Raw genomic sequence first — 19,517 nt, 5'->3', positions numbered from 1 at the left:
CCATATGCAATACTCATTTCTATTAAACCAGACGCCTGAAGGTTCTCGGGAATGGCCAGCAAGGGTGTCCCCTTCTTGGACTTCAAATAAAATAAGATTTCTTTTTCGTTGTTTCTAGCGGTTCTAATTTGTAAGCTTCTTTGGGTTGCTTAGTGTTTCTGAAGAGCCAGCAGCTTCCAAAGAATGTTTTGTGGCTTAGGTCATTGTGTTCCACAAATAAACGTCTGGTGGTTACTATAGGGACAAAAAGGACTTAGAAAGAAGGCAGAGAAGGAAGAAGGAAGGACGGATTAGAAAGAAGGCAGAGAAGGAAGAAGGAGGAAGGGAGGAAGGATTAGAAGATAAAAGGAAGGAAACTTTAGAAAGAGGGCAGAGAAGGAAGAAAGAGGGAGGGGGCCTGTAGGGGCGCGATGGCTCAGCAATTAAAGATGCTGACAGCCCGGGTTCGAGCCTCGAGTTCCACGCAACAGAGTGAGCTCCCGTTCCTTGCTCCAGCTCCTGCCCACCTAGCAGTTCAAAAGCATGGAAATGCAAGTAGATAAATAGGTACCACTTCAGTGGGAAGATAAGTGTGTTCCATGTACCTCGGTGTTTAGCCATGATGGCTACTTGACCATAGAAGCATCTTTGGACAATGCTGGCTCCCTTGGCTAAGAAACAGAAAGGAGAACTGCCCTCTAGAGCCAGACATGATTGGACAAGGGAAACCTTTACCTTCGTAAGTCCTGTATAGGCGATGTCAATATGAGATCGTAGACATTAATTAACATGGCCATGGTGTGTGATGCTGTGTTGACGTGTTGATATGACACAATTCCACCCTGCCGCTGTTTCTTTGTCTAGGCCACTGGCAAGGGTGTCTGAAGGCCCCTTTATCCTGGTATGAATGTTTTGCTCCTGTCTGGTTTGCCGGTTTTTATTCCTTGTTCTGGTTTTATTTTTTTATTTTTTTATTCCTTTTAACGTTGCTTACTTGTGAGCCACTCAGAACCATTGGGAGTTGGGTGGTATACAAATGTAAATGATGATTATGATGACCATCATGTGCATTTTAGGATTAAACTGGTTTCATGGACAGTTCTTTAACCAGATGTGTTGAATAGAGGTCTCTAAATACCACAAGGATATTATCTATTTTTAACCAAGTTGTGGAACTGTGCCTTGATCTCCAAAATGACTTTGTTCTGCAGAGACCTTGGTGTTCTCTGAGCTTGGTTATTGTCTTGCAGATGTTTCGTAACCCAACTAGGTAACATCATCAGTGACAGAAGGGAGTGGGGTTTTCTCCCTGTTTCTATACAAGTGGCTTGCCCTGTCTGTGTTGGAACTTGGAAACAACATTCTTCTTTTTCCCATTCACACTGACATGGTAAGCTACTTATATATAAACAAAGAGCAAACCTCACTCCCTTCTAGCATTGATGATGTTACCTAGTTGGGTAATGAAACGTCTGCAAGCTCAGAGAGCACCAAGGACTCCACAGTTCGGTTCCAAGCTACAAATATTCTTTTTTTTTTAAACTGGTATAACTTTGTTCCTTAGAAGTAAATCCTGCAGAAAATGTCATTTAAAGTGAGAAACCATTCCTGGACTATAACTCGATTTGAAACCCTATCCAATAAATGTTAAAAAAACCCCAACGACGTAAAGAGTTCATACCTCAGTTTCACGAGACGCTTAAAAGTCGAACAGATTCTGCTTTGACTCAACCTGTGGTAGCTTATCATTTCATGTGGCAATTTATACTGCGTTGACCGTGGTTCCTGATATTTATTCTTGCTTAAAGCTGAATAGTGGATGTGTAGCCATTCAAAACAATATGTGACATTCAATAATTCATAAATTACTAATAATATACCGGAAAATTATAAGTGAGGGGAAGTCACGGCGAGGAAACAAGTGATTTATGTTAAGTGTTTTATCGCAAAGAAAGGTAATGTGTCCTTGCCAACACGAGTATTTGGAGCGTGTTGGGGCTTTGCTCGAATGCCTACATCATCTCTTTGTATGTATTAAAAGTACCTTTACATGTGAACCTGTTCATCAAAGCAGGTGGTTTGAAAGGTTTGAAACAGGTTTGAAAGAGTTGTCTCTTTCTTTCTTTCTTTCTTTCTCATTGTATGTCCTTAAAAGTTCCCCTCCCCCCACGGTTCATTTGTCAGACTTCAACAACAATCCCAGATTGTGAGACTTGTTCAAAAGAAAGGTTGGGGGGGGGAAATAGAGAAAATGGAAAAAGACCGTTATTGTTACTGATTATTTCTGTGTCTTTTTGTTTTTGTTTTTCAGGCGATGTGAGCCCAGTCAACAGCTGTGTGGTTCCAACTATAATTTGCACAGAGTCTACACCAGAAGAATTTTCCAGCATGTAATCTACAGTAATACACAAGACAACAATTCAGACACATAATAAGTTTATTATGGTATATGGCAAACATCAGACACTTTTAACTGTTCTCTGGTGTCCAAAAAAATGGCTTCATATTTAGTAAGAAAAATAATCTTTCTACTTAATATAGCCTTTACATTGTAAAAGGAACAGGTTTTAATTAAACAATCTTGGCTTTCAAGAAATTGTTGCTTGTGCCCTCAGAAATGTACCCTACTCCTCTCTTGTAAAGGCCGTGCTCACCCCAGTTCCACGGAATAGATTAAAACGTACCGTACAAAAATAAATAATTAAAATAAATAAATAAATAAACACACAAATAAACACGCAAACAAAGGAAATCAAAACAAACAAACAAATATTTGGCATGGCAGAACTTTTTTTTTTAAAGATCTTTTTGCATCCCCTTTTCAGTTTTTAACAAAAATAAAGCACAACCCCTAAAAACTCTTTTAACCCATCATCAGGTTTTTTTTTTTTTTACAGACAGACAGAACCCTTTCACTAGCTTCATTTAAGAAATCACGTACTTAGCAGATATAACACACACCCAATATTTTAGTTCCTGATAGCAAGTGCATAGATTTTGTTAACATGGTTGTTCCCCACTTTTAGAGCATGTTTCATGATCAAAAGATGGGAGTTCCAGTGATTGTGCTAGAGCATTTGAGAAAAAGAGAGGACAGAGAAAAAAAAAGGGGGGGGGGTTACAGAGAGAAGAAAAGGGCCAAAGAAGAAATTGAGAAGGGGGAAGAGGAGGAGAAGGAGGAAGAGGAAGAAGGGGAGAAAGAGGAGAAGGAAAAGGAAGAAGAAGAAGAAAAAAAAGAAGAAGAGAGGAGGAGAAACAAACAGGACACAGCAAAATAGTGAAATTACAACAGTAGATGAAGGACGAAACGAACCAGCAGTACAGTCGATTCCTGATAAGTGAATAACCTGATTGTTTGATCACAATGCTTTATTCACTTATCAGGAATGAAACACAGTACACCTTTTTGGCTTGGATCGCCTAATGCCTGGAGACAGCCAGATTGGGATTTTTTTTTCCTTTTTCTTTTAAAAAGTAATAATTGCTCTAGAACAGATATACATAATTTCGGGGAGGGGAGGGGGGGTCTAAACACGCCATGGCTTTGGTCCTTGTCAATGTCACAATGGGTGCTTCCCATTGCACCAGGGAGTGAGGGTAGGAATAAGAGTCAAAACGGTGGGCCTGACTGGACTTTTGAAGCTCCTGCCTGTTTCTTTCTTTCTTTCTTTTTTAAACATGAGATTCCTTCAAAAGAAGGAGTGGGGCTTTGATCACACAGTGGCAGCCACCTTCTTGACCCCACATATGGGCTGCAGCATGTAGGACATCTAACCAGATTGAAAGCACTGATGAAAATACACCACTGTCTACAGTAAGCCTCTAGTACCATTACTATGAATGGAATGGCTGATTTCTTGACGAAAGTAAGGACCTTGGGGGGTAGGGGTGGGGGGACTGAATTATCCAGTTCTCAGAGGAACTTTGAGGAGGGTAGAGCATTCCTTGTTTTCCTGTCATAGAGTAGCCTTATTGAAAAACTAACACCTGGGTTTTGAAGGTATGGATGGATAGGCGCCTATGCGTTGATATGCGTAGACGGGCTCCTATTCAAGGTAGAAAAAGTATCATCTCAAGATGATTCCTCAACAGGAAGTAGCAAGAAAAGGAGATGACCATCTCCAAAAGTGGCTACAGAGACACACCAAGTGTGGCTTATAAGAAACAACTGAAAGAAGGCCCCGGACCTGCCAGTTCCTCAGCAGTTTACCAACTCCATTATTTCCTCAAATTTTGGAATCCAAAAGCAAATGGCTGATGCGTAGGAATGCTTCAGATCCCCCCCACCCCCATTTTCTCCAAATCATTTCACAGATTGTTGTTGTTTTTTCCCAGCTGACCTTCCAACTAAGGACAAACCCACCTCTAGTCATCTGCAGGATCAAACGGGTGCTGTTTCTCTCGTACTGGCACATACATTTAGGTGCAAACAGTTGCTAATATTATATGTTCTTCTAACCTCTACTTTGAGAGACTAGGCCTGCATAATTTGAAGCCCAGCCTCCAACCTAACCAGGGCTCAGGAAAATGTCCTATGTTGTCTAGGTCTGGAGAACAAGATTGTCAACCAACAGAAAAGCCATCAACACACAGAGGCTGTGTTGCATTCGGGTTGTTGGATCACAGGTCTTTTGTAGACAACTAAGCCATCTTGCCTAACCAGATGCTCTTCAGATACGGTGGAACAATATCCCACAGAATTTCCAAATCCCTCGCTGAGACATATGGGGGATGTAGTTTCAGAACTATTGGAAGATGTCAATTATGGAAGCTGGCTTGTTTGTCCTGCAATTTTTCACATTGCAACACTGAGAGCGTATGCACCAAAGACAAATTCCTTGTGTGTCCAATCACACTTGGCCAATAAAGAATTCTATTCTATTCTATTCTATTCTATTCTATTCTATTCTATTCTATTCTATTCTATTCTATTCTATTCTATTCTATTCTATTCTATTCTATTCTATTCTAATTCTAATTCTAATTCTTCTCATCCAGAGATGTTTGATATTTATCCTGTTTGCTTTTCACATCTATGATTTTTCAGCGCCGGTTTGTCTAACTAGCTCAGAGATAATCTATTTCTTTCTTTTTTTCCAGAATCTTTATCCTGGAATGACAAAGATGAGGTATACAATTATAGCGTAAATATATAGACTTAAATGCTATTTGGCAGCCAATGAAGTTTCTATGTATCTGAATGAAAGAAGAGGCTCCTAACTTCGCTGAGAATTCTTACTTGCCATTTTCTGCTTCACCACTGAATGTACAAAAAAACCCCCTGATTTGAATAATTTTTAATGCTAGGCTAATTCAGGGTCTAAACTGGTTGACAGAGAGGTATATTTCACAACCATTGATGTGCATCTGAAAGAAATAAATGGCATGACCAGGGGAACTGAGCCACTGAAATGGGAATTGCACCCAGGTTCCCCTTGGGGAGATGGGCTTCTACTTAAACCACATTGATTTCAATCATGCTGTTTTTTTAAAAATGGTCCTACAATTAGTCAGTTGAAAATGTATATCCAGATAAGCTTTGATTCCATTTTTTTTAAAGCTTGCATTTTTTTACACTGAAATAAGTGATTGTCATCATGTGTCACAATTAAGGCTCCTATTATCTCCTGGGAAGATGGTACCATCTTTCCAATGGTTTCAAGAGAATTTTATTTATTTTTTTTGTGACATCACAGGCACCCTGTTACCTCATCAGTTATGGTCCTATTGTGCAGCTAAACTGTTGAGGTAATCGGAAAACAGAAAGAGAGGTTGGGATTTTAGGGGGCAGGCACCGAGGAAGCCACGTTGCAGGCAGTTGCAAATTTGCTTCTGAAATCTACAAGCCCAGAAACTTGTAAACCGGGCTCTGTAAAGCAGAAGACAGGCAAATTAGGTTATATACGTGCTTCCCTCAAACTGAGTTGGCAGAAGCACGAGATTGAGCACAGCCCACTCAACCACGTCAAAACCAAAATACTAATAGGGGACATAAACATCACAAGGAAAATCGCGTAAGAGCACTTTTAAGTGGTCTTAAATTCCTGAGTTTGGGGAAAAGGATAATTTTATGGCTTGAGTCCCATGCAAGGGAGAGAAGTTCCTCTTTCTAGAAAGTTCCCTTTCCTACCTGATAGATTTGAGTGTCTGATGAATCAAATGAAGAGAAATTACAGAAAGCCAGTTACAGTCAGTAGTTGGTTTTCTATAAGAGCGTTGCACTGAGAAAAAATCAAAACAGCATCACGGGGGTGTGTGTATATATATATATGGAATTTTTAAAAAGAGCATCATCACCTGCTCTTAAGGGGAATTTAAGACTGAAGTAGTTGCTGCTCTCCTAGGAGATCCATGTGGTTTGATTACCCGCCCTGAAAAAGAGCTACCTTGCATGCTAAATTCAAAATAGCTCAGTTTAGCACCTTTCCTGATTACTTATTTTTTTTAATTTTGGGTAGTTTTAATAAATTCAATGTTCTCCTTGAACTCTCAATTTTTTTAAAAAAAGATGTCTATAATAAGCCTGGTAGATTTTAACTTAGGGTCTTCTACCTGTGTTTAAAAATTTTACACTTCTGAAAACTGGCAAATTAGTTATGATGCCAGAGTTTTGCTGAATAATTCTGAAACATGAAAAAGTTTTTCTTCTCCCATGAAGAAAATATTTTAATAGTAAACTTAATGTGATCCTACAGAGGAGAAGTATATCCCTTTTTAGTCACTAGAGAAAACTTGGCGACTTTGTTTCTTTCTCTGTATGTAGGTTCTCTCTCTCTCATTCTCTCTCTCTCTCACACACACACACACACACAAACACACACGCACACATATCTTTTTAGAGGCATCTTCAGTGTGACTTCACCCTAATAATTACAATCAAAGGCAACGGGGGATAGAGGAGGCAAAGAAGATGGGGGTGGGTGGGTAAATACAGCAAATCTGCATTCATTCTCCAATCAGAGGTTCACTTAGTGGAATCGACTGTATCTTTTGTACACAACGAATAGAAAAAAAAATCAACAGGGACGTGCAACAGTGAGGTGTGCAAATGTATTACCAACACGGAATGACTACCAACAGTACAACATACAGAGAGAAAGTGAGACAAGTATTAGGAAAATGGTTTAATATTGGAGACAGAAGCAAAAAACTGCATCACACAATAACATACGTTACAAAAATAAGTTTGACTGTTTCAACTACACAGTTATGTTCACAATGAAGACAGAAGAACCAGGAAAACCTTTTGATCTAAACAGCAAAAAAGCAAACCCTACTTTTTTTAAAAACAAAAACAAAACCCTAATACATATATCCACTTAAAGTGACTGTGTACTCCTAAATTCTAATTTGTTAATATTGTGAAACTGCACAATACAGAATAAAAAGTGAAACTTACCGCGTGTTTTAAAACACAAAATCCTAAACACTAAATATAAGCAAATGGAAAGGATAAAACCAAGCCAAAGTTTGTTTTAAATTTTCTAAACTAAGCCAACTTTCTTTCAGTCAACTGGAAATCAAACTTGAAAAACAGTTATGATCAGGGGGCTCCCAAGAGTAAGCCGCCATATTTTTTCCCCCCATTTTTGTTTAAATCTCCAGTATAAAAAATTTCCACTGGTACAAAATGCGTGCGTACAATCAAGTTTTATAAGCAGGAAAGCCTGTGGTTGGTTACTTGGTTGGTTTGTTTTATTTTCCTCATTTCGTTTTCCATTTTGCTTTTGGCTCAAATTCCATCAAACAGCAAAATCCAAATGCATCGACAAAACAGAAACAATACTCAAAATGGTCTTACAGTTTCTCACTACATTGCAGTAACTTTGGCTTTTCTTAGACAAAATAAAAATAGAAAGAAGCAAAAACCTAGGTTATAATCCATTTGTATCACAGGCTCAGCTCCCATACACTGAGAATTCATAAGGGGGTTGAAGAAAAATCTGCTTTTACCTTCTGCATAGGAATGCAGAACTTGTCAAGATGCTGAAGGGCCTGGCTGTCACAGGAAGACCCTCCTCTCTTAATTCATAGGGGGTCAAGAATAATTTCCATGAGCAACACTGAGCTCTGCCGAGCCCGAAGAATTCCCTGAGCATGAATGCCACATCTGTGGTAGGAATGGATCATTTCCTGAGTTTTTGATGCTCTCAACTTAAAAAAGTTGTCATTAGTTGACAAACAACAATTTCTCACAGCACAACGTCCTCCCCCCCCCTCCCCAAAACCTGGTACACAGGATATGACATTATTCAGAAAAAACAATGAAATTACTTAATTTTTTTTTTTTGTTAATTAGCACTTAAGTTAATAGAAACAGAAACAGCAACATGAGCCAAAGAGTAGCACAAGCTGAGAAATAACCCCTATGGTGAAAGAAAGATGAACTTGTTACACCTTTGAATACGGCCATTTCGCATAACTAATTTGGTTGGGAAACTACTGTTTTGTGCTTTCGGAGTTAAATTTTGAAATGCAACCATTCCTGGTTTATTATTATTATTATTATTTTCTTTTTTTTCTTCCTCTATAAATAAAAGCCCTTTGCACTCTCACAGTTTCCTTTCAATGTTTCATCTTTTATATATGAAGAACCTGTGTACAAGAAGTGCAGTGCATAAGGCCTTGGTTTTGCTAGCTGGTTTTTCCCTTGCAATCTTTTTATGCTGCAAATGCAGCAGCAGTATGTATCTTATTCAGGGGTAGAAACTGTTGAGAAAGTGATAGCTTTTTTTTCCTGTTTATGCCGGTGCCTTCTTTTCCTCTCAGTAATTTGTCCCTAGGAAAATGGCCCAATATTGCAAATTAAACTTCTCTTTGAAAATCAAGAGTTCCCTTGGGGCTGCAAAATGAACAATGCCTGGGAAATAATGAGGAATGGGGCTGGCAAGGAGAGAAAGAGAGAGAGAGAGAGAGAGAGAGAGAGAAGAAAGCTTCCCACTTGGATAGGTGCAAATTCATAAGACAGAAGTTATGGAGTTTAGCACCAGCAGGACAAAGCATTCATAATTGTGTTGGCTGCCATTTTAACAGGTTTGGTGTGGGGTTTTGAAATAAGCCCCAGTTGATGTGAAAGAAGCATGAGTTTTCTTATGTGGCATCTGATTTTCTTTTCCAAACAACATGATTATTTGGGAAATGTTAGATGCTGAACAATAACGTCCTGGAAAAATGTTTCATGATCTCCTATTATATTACTGTGTATGTTAACAAATAAAATGGTGTAACAAGTACGAAGTTAGCCCTCAAGGGTTCAGCAAGGCCCCAGAAGAAGAAACATGAGACAATCATGGAGCACTTATCTATTAACTGAGAATATCTCTGTGTTAGAATTCTTTTTCTTGCTTTCTTCTCTCTCACTCTGCAATATTTGGATTCTAGTGTTTGCCATCTACGGCTTCTCTAAAAATAAACCTACTTCCTCCTCCTCCTTTAGAAATAATGTAAAAGCAAACTGGTAGATTATCACCTGCCTTCTTAAAAATAATTCATATGGGGAATTGGAAAAATGGGAGATGTTTTAAATGAGAGTGAAAAGGATTAGACAATAGGAAATGATTTTGGCACTTTTTAAAAAATCAGTAGCATGAAAAGCTGCTGAAATAATCTTGGCTTGAAAAAAGGTTTATATTTGCCACTACAGAATACCAAAATTTAGTTGATGAATAGGAGTGCTATTTTGTTCGATCTAACTTCAAAGAAACAAGGCAATGAAGTGTTATCATTCCTTAGTTCCTTGTTTATTATTCTGCAAAAATCTAAGAATTTGCAGAATTTTCCCTTTGATGTGAACAGATAGTAAGTAAGTAGTACAGTACATGCTTACAGGGTCATGCCCACGTATTGTTTACAACAGATAATAAGAGATACAAAATAGCTAAGCAACTATCTTTATGTTTCATAATTTTCTATTGATGGAACATGCAAATTTCTGAGTTATGCAGAGCTCTATGGCTATGAAGTGACCAGAACCCAGCAGGAACAATAAACATATCAACTCTGTAACTTCCTTATGTAGCAAAATTAAATTAATCCCCTGTAGCTTTTCCATGCCTTGTTTTTTACTGAGTAAAAATGGTGAAGTCCTGTGGCCTCTTAAAGATGGTCATATTTACAATGGCAGAAACATTTGTGAACTGCAGCGCCTTCAACTGTGGATGTATGGGTGCTATTAGCTCAGCTCATGGGTTCATGCTGCTTGTGGAATGAATAAGACGTCACCCAAAGGATGATGTCATAGCAAATACCAGATGTGTCCTCAGGCACGGTCACAAAAATCAAGATGGCTGTGACAACTGAAGCGCCATCTTTTTTTTTTTTTTTTAATGTGCACTGTTGTAGCATTTTTATTCTTGTGACCACAATTTCTGGACACCTCTGATAAATACAATAACCTTTGTATTGTAAGGATGGGACTTCGCTTTTGTTACCCACTTCAGAAAAAAGAAAATAACAATCGCACCCTAAATTGCCTTGCTTATTTGGCTTCCTCTTCTGCCACTATGACTGCCTTCGTATAACTTCATAGATTATGAATGGCAGGTGTGAATTTCTGAATACTTCTGCCCCCAGGCCAAGACATTCCAACTAGCTATGGTAAATCTCCCCATGCTAAGCCTGGGTCTGTCTCTCCTTACAATACAACTGCAGCAAACACATTGGCTTTGCTGAATTGTTTTTTTAAAGTACATTCTGAAATATAGGAAGCTCTGATTTAGCAATGCTTCCTGTTGCATTTAAGAATGCCACTGATGTTCAGAACCAAGGGTGGCATGTCTCCAAAATGCTCAGAGAAAACAAATTGTCCTCACAACAGCTAAAGAACATTACACGGCCAGCTCCGTAGACTGAATGAAACAAAGAAAAAAGGGGCGCATGTGGGGTGGGAAGGGGAGAGGAGAAGCAAATCAGGAGTATGGGTTGATACCTGCTACTTACTTCATGGGGGTTCTGGTTTTAAAGTGTACATTAGAATGTGTTGGGTTGAGACAACACCTCTGAAACTCTGGGTTTTTGATCTGTGCACATGGTTGAGATGGGGCTAGATGATGACTAGCAATGCTTAATGGAAAAATACTAAAAACAGCAACAAGACGCATCATTTTGCTCTCTTCCTGGGCTGTGTCTTACTAAGATTTCTTTTTACTATGTAGGAAAAGGAAAGCTTTGAAAAGAACAACTGGGTTTTACTAAGAGAAGCTGCTATGAAGAGAGGGCTAGGGAAGAGAAGGGAATGGTGACAAGGTCCCGTGATGTTTTGATTGAAGGGACCGTGTGGAAAATCTCCAGATTGGGAGACAGGAAAAAGATGGAGAGTCCTGCAAGCAGGTAACCCATCTGTTCCACAGCTCCAGAGGAACTGCTGAAAAGCAATCTTTATGTTCTTCTCTGGAATGGGAGCCCAGCTGTTCATCAGCTTCCCAAGACTTGCAGCAGCCCCATAACTTCATGGGCAGCAAGGCCAATCTCACATCAGAGGAGACCCTACGTGTAAACCACCATACATGCAATTGCTTCTCAGAGCATCAATAGCTTGCATCCATCCAGAAGCTCTAAAGACCTACGTTCACAAAAACAGATTTTGGGCTACTGTAATTTGCTCTCAGGTTGAGGAACTACAGAGCCATCTTTTGCTTCTGCCTTTTTGAGGATTTGCTACAAGTCAGAAGCCTGCATGTTCATCAGCTAACAGGAATGGATCCTGCTAACAAAAGATACCGCTATATCTACTTTGTATCTATTGCATCTGGACCGACATAGTACAAATATGGCAGCTAGCACATCAGAGCATTTAGACGTGTGTAAACCTCATCCATAAAAAGGAGTTTAACTGCAGTGCACAAGAAAATTTCATCCAGGAAGTTCTAGTGCGCTGGATTTAATCAAAAATTCATTTAATTTTATTATAAAAATATTTTTTGAATGATTTCAAATTGTGGGTTCAATTCTCCTATCTAGGAGTGGTTACACAATACATAATTAAAGAATTATTTTTACTTTTTAAATACAGAATATCATATACCAGCAGCATATTAAAAGCTCTTTTTAAGAAAAGATTTTAAAAAACAAAACAAAACAAAGGAGCTCTACAATTTCTAAATATTTTTTTTAGTTATAGATACAGAAGAACTTTAGACAGCAGTAAAATATTTTTTTTCGTCCTTCAGATCTGCTCTGTGCATTTTTCTGATTTCAACCATGTATTAAATAAAGCACAAAAAAATTAGGTGTGTATGTGTATATGTGTATGTGTATGCATGTGTGTGTGTACATATTTGTGTATGAATATACACGCACAAATATGTGTGTGTGTGTGTGTGTATAATGTGTATATAAAAATAAAGAGCAAAATGGTGAATGTATAAAAGTATTAACTCTCAAGACAGCTCTGGGTGGAAAGGGTTAAAAGTTCAAAACTTTCTCACCTTAGAGGTTTCCATACATTATGAGGAAATTACATTGTGAGGTTTGCATTCACAGCATTGATGCGCAGAATGGTTAGAAAAGGGAAACATGGGCACTTATACAATGTTTTACAAAAAACATCCAAGAGAAATAACAAACAACAACAATTTCAGGCAACAAGACCACAGGATAGCAAGTTAACAAACTTTTTAACCTCTTTTTTTCCTTTAAATATTAGGGATTTATACAAAACACATAATAAAATACCCATGTTATCAAATTACTTCACACAAGAAACACACTGAAGCTCTAGGAAGAGAAGTACCTTTGGAATTTGGCACTAATTTTTTCCCCCCCCACTGAGTTCTTATTATTTATTTAAAAGGAAAACTGAATCACATTTTGCTGAACACAAACACATCGAAATTGTCCACAATAATAATTTTAAAAAAATCGACATCAATGCCTCACAGAAGCCAACACAAACTTAGTCTGGAATAGTTTTTATTTTTCACATGAAAACTTTTTTTTTTTAATTTTAAGCAAACAACTTTTTTTTTCATTTTTTGAAATTCATTTTTTTTGTTCTGTTGTTGATCTTCAAGTAAAAACCAATTTCAAACCTGTTGTTTATAAACACAGAACACTTAAAGACCATGAGGAACCCCCCCAATGATGAGACCACAACTTAATTCACAAAAGCACCAAATGAAACAATAGCTTACAATAACCTTTCTCCTGTACATCGAAACAGTATAAAATATAGGTAATTTTCATGTGCATTAATTCATGGATTGTCTAACTTGTGAATCAGTTCAGCAAAAGGTGACAAATAGGTAGCATTTGCCCTAAAACAGGGTAAATATTTTTTTATACTAATCTACAAAAAGTGGTTCTATATATATATATTCTTAATGAGAAAGTGAGCCACCTAAAATGGCCTTATCAAAAAACTTTACACTGCCTGAAAAATGTAAAAACTATTACAGACCTCTAGAGACTTAAAATCAGACAGTTCTTCATTTCAAACTATTTCGGAAGTAGTCTGTTAGAAACCAACATTCTGTGCCTGTGTGGACACATATTGCTATGTCATTAAGAGACCAGCCAGAATGCCAGTCTCTTGTCTAATACTTTCAAGTCTGTTTTTTTTTTTTTACAGAAAAAAAGAAAAGAATAAAAGGGGAAAAAAAGGAAAAAAGGAACACCGAAAACTTTAAACAAAACATTTTGCCACAGGTTGTGTGTGTGTGTGTGTGTGTGTGTATGTGTGTTAATACTCCTATCATAAATTTGACTACGAATAAATTTTGATCTTGCATAAATGCAGCAATGCTTTTCACATTGACTTCCCAGAATTCATATAGCTAGATGAGGTCACATGCAAATTTCAAAGGTTCAAACTATAGATCAAAGATCAGTAGGAGAACCAAATTATGATGTGAGGTCAGAAAGACATCAGAAACAATGACGGGACGATGAAACTTTTTTAAGACGTCACAGGGACATGCTAGGCAAACGATGAACTAACGGGCATGAAGATGTCTAGGGAAAAACAAGGAAGAGGAAAAAGTTATGGAGAGTCTATGCAGCAGAAACAAAAATCATTTTAATGGGTGCAGGAGAAAACTAATGCAAATTTTTTCATCATTAGAGTCCCAGCCATTCACACAATTTGCATTAACTGTACACTTGGTCAACAACGGCCACAATGAAAGAGCCCCAAAGAATCCATTAGAAAGGAGGTTTCTTTCTTTCTTTTTTTTAAAAAAAGGATTCTTATTTCATTTGGGGAAGGAAAAGGGTGGGAAGGAATCAAGACCCCATTTCAACAGAGGTAACATCAAGAGGAGTAGAAGTGGATTGAAGGGAATCAAGAGAAAGAGTGAGAGCAAAAAAACAAACAAACAAACCCCAAGACAACTAAATTTTAAAGTAGATAATGGAAAGAACGGACAAGTTAACAAAGACAAAATACAAACAAGAGGAGAGAAATTATGAACCATAAAAGATGTAGGGTTCAACGGTGAAAAAGCACCCATTCTTGGCACGTGTACTCTAGAGACTACTTCAAAATGATCTAGCTACCAGACAGAGCTGGTCTTTAGGTATCCAATAAGTTAACAATAGGCAATAAATAACTTCCATTATTTCTGAGGCAGTAAAAATTTTTGTATAAAAATAGAAATGCTTTTTACAAATAAAATTTACAGGCCTGTGGCTTTCTTTTGTATCTATTATTATTATTATTATTATTAAATTTTTATCTTTCAAGAAACATCAAGTATTGTCATTCTTTTTTATTTATTTATTTTTTAAACCCTGTAGCTTTAGAAACAGATCTCTATGTCTTTTTTTTATACTAATGCTCTTTACAAAAAAAACAAAAAACAAAAAATCAAAACAAAACCCTGAAGAACTTAAAAAAAAAAAAGGAAAACAAAACACAAATAGGTAAAATATATAAAGACAACCAGTGTTTAAACAGGATAATGTAACCATGTGTCAATCTGAAGCCCTAAGAATGGTAAATATTAAAGCTTCTTAATAAGAAGAAAGAAACAAACTGAAGTAATGGAAAAAATGTTGTGTTCTAAATGAGTCACTTTCTTGGCCAAGGGCCATAGCTTTATTAAGCAATTTCAGAACTGGTGCCATTCGGATAATTCAGGATTGCTTTCATTATCCTCATCCAAAGTGTTAAGGACACCAGGGCCGAGAAAGTCAAGTTGCAATTTTTCTTTTTTGACAGCTCTAATTATTAAGATTGTAGCATGTGGATGGGTGCTTTCCCTTCAATGCTCATTAAAATAATAATAATAAAAAAATCTGAGTTGCTAATTCAAATCTTGTAGGTCATCCCACAATTTTTTTTTTTTTTTGGTTAGGTTAGCCAAGTTTCTCTTAAACAAGTGGGGAAAATGGAAGCAGGATTGTCAAATGGCTGTCTCTTAGAGGTGGCGGGCCAGATGTTCTTATGTTCTTTCTCAATCCCACCCCAAGCAAGGGTGGGCTTGCTCAAGAGACTTACCCTAAGGAAACTAAATTAAGAGCAGAAAGCTTCTGGGAGAACGGTCAGTAAGGTTTGCTGTCATTTTTTGAGCGCTTCAGCTGTACTTTCAGGCGTTTCATGCCAATTTGAAAGCCGTTCATTGCCTGTATTGCAGCTTGTGCCGAGACAGGATTGTCATAGCTAACAAAACCTAGAATGCACAAAAGTAGGAAAGGGGGGGGGAGAGAAAAAAAAACGAGTGCGTAAGAACTAGCAGAAAATCATTAGCACTTGTATTCTTTCACAGTGTTCTCCAGCATAAAGACTGAGAAGCATTTGATTTCCTTTCTTCAATTCTGTCACTTCTACTTGCTTCCTAATTCCCTCACTGTCACTTCTCTTTGGCTTCTCCTTTGTGGCTTTGATAGGCAACTTTCTCAATTATTCTTCCATTGATTAAAAAATCCAAATTGCTTTTGGATGTAGGGGTACATTTAGTATTTTAGGTCAAAAATGATACAGTGGAGACATCATTTCAGACTTTGGGGTTTAAGACATCAGACCTACCAGATACCTTGGATAAAAGGGATACTATTTATATCCACTTAATTTCACAGATATTGAACTGTAAGGTAATAACATTTGGTTTGTAAAGCTTGCTAAGCCACATAACAAAACGAAAACTTTAACCAAACATCATATGTTGTGCTACTGTATCTACAGATAGTCCTTGACTTACGACCACAATTGAACCCAACATTTCTGTTCTTAAGCGAGATATTTGTTAAGTGAATTTTGCCCCCATTTTACGACTTTTCTTGACCCAGATGTTAAGTGCATCACTGCAGCTGTTAAGTTGTGGCACAGTTGTCAAATGAATCTGGCTTCCCCATTGACTTTGCTTGTCAGAAGGTTACAAAAGGGGATCACATGACTCTGGGATGCTACCACTGTCATAAATATGAACCAGTTGCCAAGCATCTGAATTTTGATTACATGATCCCAGGGATGCTACAATAGTCATAAGTTTTAAAAAACGGTCATAAGTACTTTTTTCAATAACATTGTAGCATTGAATGGTCATTAAACAAAGTGTTGTATGTTGAGGACTACCTCTACTATGTCTCAATTGGTCTGGGACTATATGTTGGGGAAACAGGGGCAATATGTTATCAGATATGGACCAGCACATTAGTGATTTATTATTTTATTCCATTCTTATGCTGGTTTTAAAAGTTTATAAAAAATTCTGGTGCTGCTTGCCACCACTAATTTTTTCTTCTTTTGAATGTTGAAAAACTTCACTTTGAAATGTCTCTTTTCTCAGACAAGAGAGAACTTGTAGTTGTAACTTGTAGTTCAAATTATGCCTATCAAAGAATAAAGCAATAGAATATCAAAATAATTTGATTATAATACAACAGATTGTCTTTCCTAATTTTTGTTGTTACAAGTTTATAATTATCTTGAATGTGTTTATTATATTTATCAATTAAATTAGTTTTTAATTGTTAAAAATGCACTTTGTGAAGTAGATTATATTTACCTTGTAGTACAAATAAACAAAGAGCAATACATACATAATGAAACTTAAGGGAAAAGCAAAAATCATTAAAGTTATGGAAGATTAGAAGAAAAATTTTTTGAAACTGTCCTAAAGTCCAATGAGATGGGAGGGGAGACGTTTAGATATTCAACTATTTTTTTATTAGATGCTGCATTAGTTCATTCCATTTCACTTTATATTCAGTTCCTATTTTTATTCTTTGTTAATATTCCATCTTGGCTGAATTATAACTACACCATAGGAAATAATGCCCTGCAGATACATTAAGGCTATTGTTATTTCTTAGGCATGATGATGCAATTTTGGCTGCAAATTTGCATAAAACAGGAAAACTAGAACTAGCATCAAAAGGAGTAATTATTTAACAAATACTGTATGTGAATGTAACTATACTGCAGTTAAGAGAGTCAGTTTGGGGCAGTGACTAAGACATGAGGCTAGAAACTGTGAGACTACATAAAGCCAGCTGGGTGACCTTTGGCCAGTCACTTTCCCTCAACGTAGGAATGAGGCAATGGCAATTTATTTCTGAAAAATTTTGCCAAGAAAACTGCAGGGATTTGTCTAAGCAATCTCTAAAAATCAGGCATGATTGAATGGTAGAAAAAAAATGTGTTTGCAATGCAACTGCAGTCTTTTTTAGAGCTGGAAATATTTAATATAATCTGCAAATAACGAGTTAAACATGGAGAGGTGCTTTTTTAACACAATAGAGAATAATTAGACACTCATAATAAGGTGCCTTGATTGTCTAATAAATGACATTCCTTCACATAGGATGTAATTAGTTTTATGCATTTGACAGTTCTGTTGTGCTTCTAGGGAAATATTTTTTTTAGACATTTTTCCTGATTCAACCACAAATGCTTGTACTTTTCAAAATTAATAGGAGTTGCTGTGAGGAAAGAAATATTTCATTTTTTTGTGGAACTTTCAGAGTCTTTCCTTTTTTTTTACTGAAATGGTTATAGAGGACAAAGCAAAGAACATCTCCTTTATCGAGAACATAAAGATAAATCTATGGTGGAGAATGACTAGGAGTGGATGTTAACCAATGCCTCTAATTCACATCAGCAATAAATCCTAGGCTGTGAACCTTGTAACTGCAGACTTGGAAAGAGCCCTTGAGGCTATCAAGTCAAACTTCTTGCTCAATGTAAGTGAAGATTCACTTAACAACTCTGGCAGGAAAAGTCATGAAATGGGGCAAAACTCACTTAACAAATGTTTTGCTTAGCAACATAAATTGTGGTTATAAGTCAAGGGCTACATATATGTATATGTATACGTATATGTATCATCATCATCATCTAACCACTGCAGGATGAGGGCCTCTTCTGCTCAGGACTGTATTGCTTTCCAACCAATACAGTCCTGAGCTTTCCTTTGTCAATTGGGCTCATAATACTTGCTGATGTATACGATATTGTATATGTGTATGTATATATATATGTATGTGTGTGTGTGTGTGTGCTTGTAGGCATGCCTGTATAATCTTGGAGGAAAATGTTTGCCCTAAAGAGAAGAAACAATGTTCAAATAACCAACTGTGGATCACATTAGAATGAGGACTAATGTAAAAAGGATATATCTACAATTCTCCAGTGGAAGGCAAAATACAACAATAAATGTTGAATCTAAGATGTCAGTTTGGGAAAAGAGGAAGATAAAAGGGTAGATAGTATGTTAGATTTTTGGTGTTCTGTACTGAATGTTACATACCAAAACACTTGCTCAGATTAGTCTGTTTGTCAATGAAGACCTTAGCAGAAATAACATTTCCAAAAGGCATAAACATCTGCAGAATGTCCTGGTCTCCAAACTCTTGTGGGAGATGATAAATGAAAAGGTTTGCTCCTTCTGGACCTTTTAAGAAAAGAGAGAACAGGCAGCCAGAATCAGCTCTTTCATTTTATGCTGAAAACATCCACTAAATATAATTCAGCTCACTTTTTCCCTCTATGGTATCTTCCAAATATGTTAAGACTGGAAGAGAAACAAAGATGTTTTATATTTTTATCCAAGATCTCACCCACCTTCCCCCATAAATTGGGTTTATTGGAGTTGGGTGACCCAATAAATTTAAATGAAAGAATGAATGAATAAGGAAAATTGAAAACAAAAAGGATTGTGAAGCAATTCAAATATTTATTTTTTACATTCTCTATAAAATGGTTGAAGTGTGAAAGAAACTGGTGTTTATTTAAATTTATTATAGTTGTCCAACTCAAATAGGCTTATAAACCAATTTATGAAACAGACCATCAGGGAAACCTATCTCAATACAATTTTCAGAGGTCTGTGAAAATGATAAAATAACAACAAAAATAACAAAGCATCAGAAACATGCTGATAGAGAAATGATTTAGAAAACAAGAATTTCTAGACATTTCATATGCCAAAACATGCATTTTAAGTTTTCTTCTGCTCTTTTTTTGCAGTTGTTTGGAGAAAAATAATCCTCTTTGTAGCTCTTACGTATCCGTTACATAATATGGAGAATAAAGTTTAGAATACTGTTTTTTATTTCAGCTCAATGCTGATTATTTTTTTCTGCTTTCACATTAACTTTTT

General features: G+C 36.8%; 1 protein-coding gene and 1 long non-coding RNA gene across 52 annotated transcripts in view; one reads left to right on the top strand and one right to left on the bottom strand.

Annotated features, from left to right (window-relative positions):
- The first annotated feature begins 255 nt into the window (after positions 1-255).
- Positions 256-13,376, top strand: LOC117679849 (uncharacterized). 2 transcript variants are annotated; one of them, XR_015728838.1, is made up of 2 exons: positions 256-471; positions 2,291-13,376. It is a non-coding gene; the product is annotated as an uncharacterized LOC117679849 (long non-coding RNA). The 2 variants fall into 2 exon arrangements; XR_004595471.3 differs by having other exon boundaries at positions 256-718.
- CELF2 (CUGBP Elav-like family member 2) overlaps positions 7,089-19,517 on the bottom strand; it is a 650,307-nt gene continuing 637,878 nt past the window's right edge. For all 50 annotated transcript variants that reach the window (XM_087873611.1, XM_087873614.1, XM_087873639.1 and 47 more), the window contains 3 exons: positions 18,666-18,809; positions 15,416-15,587; positions 7,089-13,929 (listed from right to left, as the gene is read on the bottom strand). In XM_087873611.1, the coding sequence (XP_087729737.1) occupies positions 15,460-15,587; positions 18,666-18,809 (272 nt within the window). In that variant the 3' untranslated portion in view covers positions 7,089-13,929; positions 15,416-15,459. The remainder of the gene's footprint in view (positions 13,930-15,415; positions 15,588-18,665; positions 18,810-19,517) is intronic.

The sequence above is a fragment of the Pantherophis guttatus genome, chromosome 7, assembly GCF_059756535.1.
Source record: "Pantherophis guttatus breed Tessera chromosome 7, ASM5975653v1, whole genome shotgun sequence".
In the NCBI taxonomy this organism is placed as follows: domain Eukaryota; kingdom Metazoa; phylum Chordata; class Lepidosauria; order Squamata; family Colubridae; genus Pantherophis; species Pantherophis guttatus.
The sequence above is the reverse complement of the archived record's forward strand: the minus strand, read 5'-3'. Positions and strand labels throughout refer to the sequence as shown.